The following is an 11216-nucleotide window of genomic DNA, read 5'->3' on the forward strand; positions in this document are numbered from 1 at the left end:
GCTGGGGCAGATGCACGCCTCCGCATGCGGGCACATGTGTAGGATTTGCCTTCTCATACATGCACAGCAGTATCCGCCCCCATGGCCCTGCTCCAGTGTATGCCCATCTTGGCAGCCTGTGTGTGGAGCTGGGAGTGCAGGATATGCCAAGTGGAAGTAGGCGCCGAGGCAAGCATCCTTGATCTGCTTCAGGTTGGATGGGGAGAGAGCTGCGTTTGCTGCAGGGTTTGGCAGATTCTCGTTATCAGGTTAGGTTCTCTTTTACTCCTTGTAGGGACAGAATCTGGATGATGAGAGGGTGTTGGGCTGTCAGACTCATGGCTTTCTTCCTCAAATCTGTTAATTTACTGAATTGCATTATTCAGTTTTTAACATTAAAACAACCGTATGGTACTAAAATAACCTGCTGTATAGCATGTCCTCTGAGGGCTCCGTCAGAGTTGTTCAGGGCTGTCAGTAGACTAAGCTGCACCCCCTCTCCTTTTGCCTCTCTCTGCTATGGTATCAGGGTATCAGGAGCCCCAGAATCAGGAGGCAGGCATCCCCTTCTCTCCTGATCTCTGAACCGGTTGGCTGGGGATCTGTTTCCTGAGTGGCCGTGGGTCAGTCCTTGTCTATACCTCTGGGGCAGGAATGTTCTCTGTAGGGAAGATCTGATTTTTTTCTTGAACCAATTTAGGTTTCCTGATTTTTTTTTTGGTAGGTTTCATTTTCTAGGAATTTTTCTACAGTCAAAGTAGTTTCATGATTGACCTTTTTTTTTTTAGCTGTTTGTAAGGATTGTTTAAATTTCTGCCGTATTTGCAGGACTATCCTTTTTTTATTCCTAATCAGCCTTGTCTGTTGATTTATCGTTCTTGTTCTGTTTCGGCCTTTTGCTCTGCTCTCCTTGCCTTCCTCCTGTGCTCTCTGGGCTCACTCTGTTGCTGACTTGAGTTGGGCGCTTGACGCATTCGTTCCCGGCCCTCCTTTCTCACAGCAGCTGAAGTCTGCGTCCCACATTGTGCGATGTCGCCGTCTTCATCACCACTCACTCTGAGCGGACCCGATTTTTATTTGTTCTCTGACTGCTGAGCTGATTAGAGTGTTTTTATGTTTCCAAATGTTTGATTCTGCCCCCCCCCCCCCCAGTTATTTTTTATTTTTCAATTTCTAACTTAATTCCATTGTGGTCGGAGAAGAAGGTCTGAATGATATCAGCTCTTTGAAATGTGGAGGCCAGTCCAGTTTTCATAAGTATTCCACATGTGCTTGAAAAGGAAGTGCTTTTCACTGCTAGATGCATGCTGTACCTGTGCATGCAGGGTCAGATATGTCATCTGATGTGCCTGTGACCCAGGGGCCCTGGAAAGGCAAGTGTAACCTCCAGCCGTGGTCTATCTTGCTGACTTTTCATGTGTCCTGTGCATTTTTGCTTTCTGCGTTTCAAAGCTGTTTTACAAACACACAAGTTAAGAATGGTACTCTTCCCGGGGAACTGACTCTTTTCTTTAGTCACCCTCGTTATCTCTGGAAAGGATTTTTGCCTAAAAACCAGTTTCACCAACTATTATCATGGCTCAGGCCAGGTTTCTTCGGTTACTACATCCAACGATAGCTTTTATTTTTTAATCCCTTTGCCTTCCACTTTCCTTCAGATGTAGTTGTCTCACTCACAGGGTTGGTTTAGCATACAGATTGCATCTCCTCATTACTGTTTTGTACCATGAATGTTGCCAGCATTCTTGTATCTCAAGCCCTCCTTCCAGAAGCTGAGAAGGCTGTCCTTTAGGGATCCTGTAGTGGGGGCCTCTGAGTGTGAGTCAGCATGCTGGCGGTGCCCATAGTTCTTAGGTGCTTCTCTGGGTTCATGCCACCCCTCCGCTGGGCTGTGGAGGAGTCAGCCTCTTCTAGTCCAGTCACCAGCCTTTGTCCCACAAATTTTGATTTATTGTGTCTTCATTTTTATTCAGTTGAAAATTCTATTTTCCCTTGTGATTTCTTCTTTGATCCATTGGTTCCTTAGAAGTATATTATTTAATTTCCAAATATTTGTTGAATTTGTAGATATCTTTAATCTAGTTTAATTCTGCTGTCAGTGCAGGTACCTGTACAATGTCAGTGTGCAGATATTTATTGAGGCTTGTGTTTTGGCCCAGCACATGGTGTATCTTGGTGAAAGCGCATGTGTTCTGCAGTTGTTGGGCGGAGTGTTCTGTCAGCCCGACTTAGGTCGAGGTGCTTGGTACTATTGCTCAGGTCTTCAGTATCCTTACCCATCTTTTTGTCTAGTTTTCTACCAGTTACCGAGTGAGGTCTTAACCATCTCTGAGTGTGGTTGTGAATGTGATTATTACTCCCTTTAGTTCTCTCTTTAGTTGTGCCTCATGAATCTTGCAGTTCTGTCATTAGGAATATAAGCATTTAAGATGGTTACTACATTTCACTGAGTGGTCATTTTATGAAATGTCCTTCTGTATCTCTTGTAACATCCTTTGTCCTGAAGTCCGATTTGTCTGATACTAGTACTGCACCATGAACTTCCTTATGTTTCCTCTTTGCATGATACATCTCTCTTTTACTTTTAACATATCTTGGTCTCTTTATATTTAAAGGCATCTTTTGTAGTCTTGCTTTTTGCTCCCTTCTGACAATCTCTGCCTTTTAATTGGAGCATTTAGTCTGCACTTAATATAATTATTGATGTGTCTGACACTAAGTCTGCCATCTTGGTATTTATTTTCCACTTGTCACTTCTGTTTTTGACCTCTTTTATCCCTTTCCTGGCTTCTTATGTGTTAATCAAATATTTATTTTTTAGTATTCCATTTCATTTCCTCTCTTGGCTCCTTCACTACATAGCTCTTGTCACTTTTTTTTTTTTCTGAGTGCTTGCTCGCAGACTAACAGTGCACATCTTTAACTTACCCAGGTCTACTTAGTCAGTGTTGTCACCCTGCCTGTCATGTGTCGTAGCCCTGCACAAGCATGATTTCATTGCCCACCCTCCCCCACTTTCTGCTACGCTGTTATATAGTTTACTTCCACAGTCATGATAAACTTCACCTTACAGTGTTATTGTTCTGTATTAAATCATTAATTGTCATTTCTTAAAACTTACAGGAAACAAAAAACAGTCTATTATATTTACCTAACTTACCATTTCTGGTGCTCTTCCTGTAGATTTGAGTTTATGGTTTTATTTCCCTTTAGTTAGAAAAATATCCTTTAACATCTTGTAGTGTAGTTCTGCTGGCAATAAGTTCTCTAGCTTTTGTTTATCTGAAAAATGTCTTTAATTCACTCTCCTTTTTAAAGAATTCTGCCTATAGAATTTATAGATGTTAGTTCTGTTTTTCTTTGTGCACTTTAAAGCTGTTGTTCCGTTGTCTTCTGGCCTCCATTGTTTTTTGTAAATTAGACAGTTTTATGTGGTCCCACAGGTCCCAGAGGTTCTCTTCGGTTTTCTTCAGTCTTCTCGATCTTCTTAAGGTTGGATAATGTCGATCGATGTATCTTCTAGTTTACAGATTTAAAAAATTAATTCCGATCTGCTGTTGAGCCTGTCCTACAAATTTTAAGCTTTTAGTCCTACATTTTCTATTATGGTTCTTAATCTTTATGGTTCTTTATGTTACCTATATATCATATATATGTTACACACACACACACACACACACACACACACACACACACAGGTGATATACACATGCATTTGTAACAATTGATGGACCTACGTTGACACAGTATCATCTGGAGTTTGTACTTTACATTAGGTTCACTCTTGGTGTACGTTCTGTGGGTTTGGACACATGTATCCAAATACCATTATAGTACCACACACAGTATTTTCATTCCTCTAAAAATGCTCCGTGCTCTGCCTAGTCATCCCTCCCTCCCTGCTAACCCCTGGCCAACCACTGATCTCTTACTATTGCTACAGTTTTGCCATTTCCAGAATGTCACATAGTTGCAATTATATAATATATAGCCTTTTCAGATTGACTTCTTTCACTTACTAATATGCATTGAAGTTCCTTCCATGTCTTTTCATGGCTTGATAGCTCATTTCTTTTTAATGCTAAATAAAATTTCATTGTATGAATGTACCACAGTTTATCCATTCACATATTGCAAGGCATCTTTGTAGCTTCTAAGTCTTGGCACTTATTAATAAAGATACCATAAACATCCATATGCAGTTTTTTGAGTAAACATAAATTTCTGCTCCTTTGGGGTAAATATCAAAGAGTACAATTGCTACGTTATATGGTAATAGTGTATTTAGCTTTGTAAGAAACCACCAAACTGTTTTCCAAAGTGGCTGTACCACTTTGCATTTCTACCAGAAATGATTGAGAGTTCCCGTTGCTCCATATCCTTGTCAGCATTTGGTGTTGTCAGTGTTCTGGATTTTGGCTATTCTAATAGGTGTGTAGTGGTATCTCATTGTTTTAATTTGCAATTCCCTGATGACATGTGATGCAAGCACCTTTTCACATGCTTATTCGCCATCTGTATATCTTCTTTGGCGAGGCTTTTGTTAAGGTCTTTGATCTGTTTTTTAATCGAGTTGTTTGTTTCCTTATTGTTCAGTTTTTTAAGAGTTGTTTGTATGTTTTAGATAATAGTCCTTTATCGGATGTGTCCTTTGCAGATATTTTCTCCTAGTCTGTGGCTTGTCTTTTCATTCTCTCGACAGTGTCTTTCACAGAACAGAAAATTTTAATTTTAATGAATTCAGCTTATCAATTCTTTCCTTGATAGAATGTGCCTGTGGTATTGTATCTAAAACATTATTGCCAAACCTAAGATTATCTAGTTATCTCCTGTGATGTCTTCTAGGACTTTATAGTTTTGTGTTTTATATCTGGGTCTGTGATCTATTTTGAGTTAATTTTTGTGAAGGATGTAAGGTCTGTGTGTAGATTCATTTGTTTGCATGTGGATGTTGAGTTGTTGTAGCACCATTTGTTGAAAAGACTATCATCTCTCCATTGTGTTACCTTTGCTTCTTTGTAAAGATCGATTGACTACATTTGTATGGGTCTGTTTCTGGACTCTCTGTTCTCTTGCATTGATCTGTTTGTCTCTCTTTCACCAGTAGTACCACACCGTTTTGATTACTATAGCTTTATGGTAAGTCTTAAAGTTAGTTAGCGTTAGTCTCCAACTTTGTTTTCTCCTTTAATATTGTGTTGGCTGTTCTGGGTTTGTTCTTTTTTACAATTTCTATTTATCTGATAATAGTTCCTATCTGTCTATTTGTTCACTCATCAAGACTTTCATTTTTTTTAAAACATATTTAAATGGCTGCTTTTAAAGTCTTTGTCTGATACGTCCAACATCAGTGCCATTCTAGACCAGTTTCTATTTACTGCTTTTTTTCCCCTTGACTTTGGGTCATATAGTCATACTTCTTTGCATATCTAATAATTTTTTGTTTGTGTGCTGGACGTTGTAAATGAAACTTGATGGAGACTCTGAATTCTATCATTTTGCTCTGAAGAGTATTTCCTTTTGTACAGGTAGTTAGTTCAGTTACTGGCTGTTCACCTTGAACTTGTATAGGCTTGGCTTTATGCTCTGTTAGAGCAGGTCTGTGGAAATCTCAGGGTCATTCCCAGGCTTCTCTGATGTGGTAGGACCAACTTCCAGACTGCCTGACATCCAGACCTCTTAGGGCTTGGTTTCCAGCTTTGTCACAGTAGGTCTAGAGTGGACCCTGTCCGAAGGTGTGATCCTCGTTCCTGAAGCCAAACCATGTGGCATCTCAGCTGGCCTTGGGCTGTCACACAGTCTTTGCACTCAGGCCTGGCTGGACCTGAGATCACTGCGGACCTCTCGTATCTCTTTTATTTAACCCTATAGCAACCACTGACTGGTAAAGTTGGCGTGGTGCCCCAAACATGCATAGCCCAACCTTGCACCAGACTCTGGGGACTACACGTGGCCTTCAGTCCCTCCACCAGCTTCCCGCCATGCCCTACAGTTTTCGGCTGCTCTGGCCGCCCCACCTCTGCCTCCTCAGCCTCACATGACTGCTGTATTCTGCCTGGACTCATGGCCAGCACATTTCCCTAGGCAGAGAGCTGCTGAGGTGTTTGGGAGAATTATCACATCAGCTGCCCTTCCAGCCTATTGTCCAGTGCCTGGACACAGTTGCTTAGTATATTTTGTCCAGTTTGGTGGCTGTTTATAGCAAGAGGATTGGCCTGGTACCAATTACTCCGTCATAGCCACTTTCCTATTATTCTTGCTTCATGCAATGACAAGACTGTTTGTTGAACAGATATTCATAGCTCTTCATTGTGAATTGTACCCTTTATTATTGTTAGGTATAGTATATAGTCTGTCTAAATGGTTGTGGCTCTGAATTCAGTCTTCCCTAAGATTGTACCCCTGTTTCTCTTGCCTGCAGTCTCCTGGTATATCTTTGTCAGACATTCTTTTGGCATCTCTTAAACGTAGCACAGATTTGGATTTAACTTTGTAATCAAATCATAAATCTGTTGAGTATGTTTTTATTCCTTTATGGTGAAATACAAGGCCAAATAACCAGGAAACAAAGGCATGTGGTGTCATCGGGGGAGGGGGAAGGAAATAATGTTGTTTTGTCATTATTTACAGTAGAGTATCATATAATCTCAAGTACGAGGTTGACTATTGTATCTTTGGACCCAAATGACAAAAGATGAGCAAATAAGTGAACTTAACATCCCATCTCTCTTACTATCCTCCCTTATTTCTGTTACTTACATAACCGGATCTATAGCCATAATCCCCATATTATTTTAGACCTAATCCTACAGGTAAGTAGATTCAATGTTCTCTGCCAGATCATTTGCTGTAGTTCCCTAGTTCTCCCTTACAAGACTAGGGTTAATCTTCTAGTCCTTCAGGAAGAGCTTATTGGAGCATATTCTTTGAGTTCTTACATGTTCAAAAATGCTTGTCTGTTGTTTTTATACTTGAGCGACAGTTTGGCTGGATATAAAATTCTTGGGCCATGCCTCTTTTCACAGCCATTGCAGGCATAACTCCATCACCTGCTGGCACAGATGTGGCCATGGAACATTCTGAGGGTATCCTAAACCTTCCCTCATAAACTGACTTGATCTTTTTGCCTGACTACCAACAGGGCTTTTTAAGTCCAATGATTTTACGAGGTATATCTTAACATTGGCTATTCCATAGCCTTTCTTTGGACCTGATCATAAGACTTCAATTTTTGCAAACTAAACTTGATTTTCTAAGTCAGTGGATGCTAGAGCACCTCCGCCTGTCTTACACTTCTGCTGGTTTCTCTCCAGCCCATCGTAGCTCTTTGTTTCTCTTTCATTTTGCCCGCTCTGTACCATTCCTGCCTTCACTGTCTTGTGATGGGTCTCCTCTTACTGTTTCCAGTTCCCCTTCATTTCTTTGGGTTTTGCTTCCAGCTCTTTCCTGCGCTCTGCTAGTTCAAGTTTTTTCCTCTGTTCTGCTGCTTTGGGTTTTTGTTTGATAGAGGTAACTGTTTCATGAAGTTTTGCTTGTTAATTTATGGCAAAAAAGCTTATCGGTGATTTTCCATTTGCTTCCAAGGAACGTTGCCATTTGTTTTTTCACATTTCTTTCCTCTTTTTTATCTTTGTGTTATCTTTGTAGAAATGGGTGATTCTCACTGAGACTGCTATAACCGCATTGGGAGGTGAATTAGGAGAAAAAGGAGTGCTGGTGAGGGATGGCGAAGGTGACTTCTGGGCAGCGAGAGCTCATGGTACACAGGGCTAGGCCAAATGCAGGATTGGTGGAAGGAAGCTGCCATTTGGTGGTATCACAATGATAGCAAAGTACCTGTCATTTAGTATGTGGGACAGAGATGCCAGGTGTCCTACAGTACAAGACATAGTCCTATGTAACCAAGAGTGGCCATTGTCACAAAGAGTTCTGGTTCCCTGTCTGCTGCAGGAGACACATCAGGGAGGCTTCATCACCAACCACTGACTAGTGTGGGTTGCTCAGCACCAGAGAGAGACCATCTTCCAATGACTTATCCATACAAATGGGATGTGCCTGTGCAACTCCTTGTTTTATGCCAGCCTTCTTCTCAGATCCAGGTTAGAGACTAAGGCTTTGTCCATAGCTAATGTGGCATGTCCTGTAGCTACTCCTGCAATCTGAGTTCTTGGTGTTGTCCCCCATATGTCCCACCCTTCAATCCCTCTTGCATTTCAAGATTCACTTAATCTCTTAGTTTTGCTGAAGATGGAGTTTGTGTTTCTCATACTCGTGCTTTGGGGGTAGATGTGAGGTTTCTCCAGAATGAAGAAACACTGACTTTATATTGCTGTCAAGCTGGAAATGTTGCCTTTCACATAGACACTAGGATACAGTGTATTTCTGTGGTGAGAGTCAGTCCCCAGGACTCAGCCCACTGAGGTTTTTTTCTGAGGGCCTGACAGGGAGGGAATCAGAGTAGCCCCTACATTCCCCAAAGACCTCATGCAGGGGACTCATGCAGTGAGCTGCTCTGTGGGGCCTCAGGGGCTCTCTGAGGGAAGGGCCTGAAGTCCATCAAAACCCAAGGGTTCAGCCAAGGGCAAGGTCAAACCATTGCCTTCTGCAGGTCTGCTTCTAGCTCCCAGGAGGTAAGGAATATGTTTGCAGAAGTGTATGGCTGTCATGGAAGCCTGAATTTCTCTCCTTGTTCCAGCTGCTGGACCAGCAGTGTCTGTGGGTGGGAGCCTCTGTGACAAGCCACCTAATGGTTCTCCCTGTCACTCTCAATCTTGTAGGTGTGCAGCACTCATAAACTCACCAATCCTGGGATCTCCGATGTCAAGATTAGGCCAGACCGCAAGATCCTGGCCACCGCAGGCTGGGACCATCGTGTTCGAGTGTTTCACTGGCGGACGATGAAGCCGCTGGCTGTGCTGGCCTTCCACAGTGCTGCCGTCCACTGCGTGGCCTTTGCTGCCAATGGCTTGCTGGCCGCAGGGTCCCGGGATCAGCGCATCAGTGTCTGGTCACTCTATCCACGCAGGTGACTTGCTTGCTCCCTGTTCAGGATATACAGAGGTCAGGGAGGTGGCACCGGAGCTTCAATCTGACCCGGGCATGTAGAAACCACGCCCAGGGACCTATGAGGGCGGCTGGTCGCAGGTTCTCCTTCAGTTATGGGACGAGCTCAGTTCGTGGAGTCCTCACTTTCTGCACGACAGGGACTCTGGTTTACAAAGAGTAACTGAGCCAGACATCTGGGCCTGTGCGGCCTGGGTAAGGGGCCAACCTGGGGGTACTTTACAGTAAACTTAAGAATTGCGAACCTGCAGGCTTGAGGAGTGACTCTCCAAGGCAACAGCCCTGCTTTATTCTCAGGGTCAGAGCCAGACCCTCTACTGGTGGGGTGGTCAGCCCCTGTTCAACAGGGGACACTGAGTGTGGTCCCTAGGTCCTGCCGACTCCTTGTGGCTCCTCACCCCAAAGACAGCCAGGAGCTCCTGACACACAGCGCTGATGCCAAGACAGTAGAAGGAAGTGACTGACCCCTAAGGGAGTGAGGCAGAAAGAGGGTACCAAGGAGGGACAGCAAAGGTAACTGGGCAGAGAAAGCAGTGGTGTGGGGCCAGGCCGAACGCAGAATTAGTGGGAGGAAGGGCTGCCCCAAAGAGAGTAAGCCCAGGAATGGCAAGGGGCCATGTCCAGGGCAGCTCTGGGCGGAAAGCACAGCAACATTAAACGAGACAGGCCAGGCCCTCCCAGCAACCAAGGCACAGCTATAGCTGGCACCACACACACGGGGCAACTGGGCATTAGCAGCCAGAGCAGGCAGTGCACCCAGAGTCCCCTCCCGTGTGTGGCTGAGCCCTACCACCAGGGCATCATCCTTAAAGCTGGGCCATTGATAGGGAAGAAATAGGACCCTGAAAATTATAATGCGGTCTGTGGGCAAATCCCGATGAAGCTGAGACCCGCAAACCCCTTCATTTTGCTGGCTTCTTCGCATGAAGAGCCCCCTTGGAGCCCTGCCTGAGGAGTTCAGCCCTCCTTCACCTGAAGGCCCTGGCATAGCCTCCCCCAAGACAGGGCCTTGTGAGACAGTCAGGACCTCTAGCCCCACCCTGCTTTGCTTATAACTAGACTCAAGTCCCAGCAGGCCCCCAAGGGTGAGGTACAAAGTGTGACCCGTGAGGAGGTGGCTACACTCCAAAAGAGCTGCGTGGTTTTCCCAGCTTATGCAGGCAGAAATCTGGAGAACACGTGTGGGATCCAGGTGGCAGGAATATGAGGTGCATCAGGCCTAATCCACTGAAACAGGTCCACTAACAGAGAGTCTGGACTTGATGCCACAGCTCGAGGGGTTAGAAATGGCTCCAAGGTCTGGTCGATTGTTTAAAACGTGGCCTATAAGGCAGGTACGCTGAGTGGAGTTGAAATGCCAGAGCTGCCTTGGGGTGCCGCAGGGGCTCAGGGAGATTAGGGTATTGTAGGCAGCTTACGTTTTGAGAGCTGCTGACCCACTGTGGGAGGGTCCCGAGGACATGCCTTTCCCCATGACCATGACCATGAGGAATATATCCGTGAGAGGAGCCTGGCATCCTTGAAGAACTCTGCAGTCTTCTCTGTAGTTCAGACACTACAGTGGGAGCTGCCGCCACAGAACAGGAATAGTTAAATGCAGTGGGATCCTGGGGCAGCAAGGCTTAGTCTAGTGGTGGCACTCCATTGCTAAAGACAAGGTGGACATGATTGTTGTGGCCAGTGGGGTTGCAGCAGTAGTCAGCAGTGTGACCCATAAAGTCACAGGCGTGGGCTGGTGATTATGGGTCCTTGGAAATGGAATTGACAGATAGTCTGACTTGGTCTGCATGAGCAGATCTAGCAAACAGACATCTGACCTGGGACTCCAAAACAGAGGCCTGGCCCCTCAATCACAGACCTACACTCATTGAGGAAAGACCCCGCTACACTGCTGACAGTGTACTGCTGATCTTCACCCACTCTACCCCAGGGGCCTATGGCTGCTTCCCTGGGACTGAGCACTGTCCCAGGAGAGCAACCCTGAGCCTGAGCTCACGGACCTCCCCTGCTGGCCCTGCTGGACAGAGGTGCTGCCAAGTGCCATTCCAGCATCTTTGGGAGGGACCATGCCAGTCCCTGAGTGTTCTGTAGCTGGGTCACTGGGACATTGGAGGATGTATCTGGAGGGATGTCGCTATCATGAATGTCTCTGTGAAGGAGCAGCTGTTTTGGCT

General features: G+C 44.8%; 1 protein-coding gene across 9 annotated transcripts in view; it reads left to right on the top strand.

The window, feature by feature from the left end:
* Nucleotides 1-9290, top strand: part of GNB1L (G protein subunit beta 1 like) — a 52222-nt gene extending 42932 nt beyond the window's left edge. For all 9 annotated transcript variants that reach the window (XM_039872883.1, XM_039872884.1, XM_039872887.1 and 6 more), the window contains one exon: nt 8757-9290. In XM_039872883.1, the coding sequence (XP_039728817.1) occupies nt 8757-9008 (252 nt within the window). In that variant the 3' untranslated portion in view covers nt 9009-9290. The remainder of the gene's footprint in view (nt 1-8756) is intronic.
* Nucleotides 9291-11216: the final 1926 nt, after the last annotated feature.

The sequence above is a fragment of the Pteropus medius genome, unplaced genomic scaffold (genome assembly GCF_902729225.1).
Source record: "Pteropus medius unplaced genomic scaffold, Ma_sr-lr_union100, whole genome shotgun sequence".
NCBI lineage: Eukaryota > Metazoa > Chordata > Mammalia > Chiroptera > Pteropodidae > Pteropus > Pteropus medius.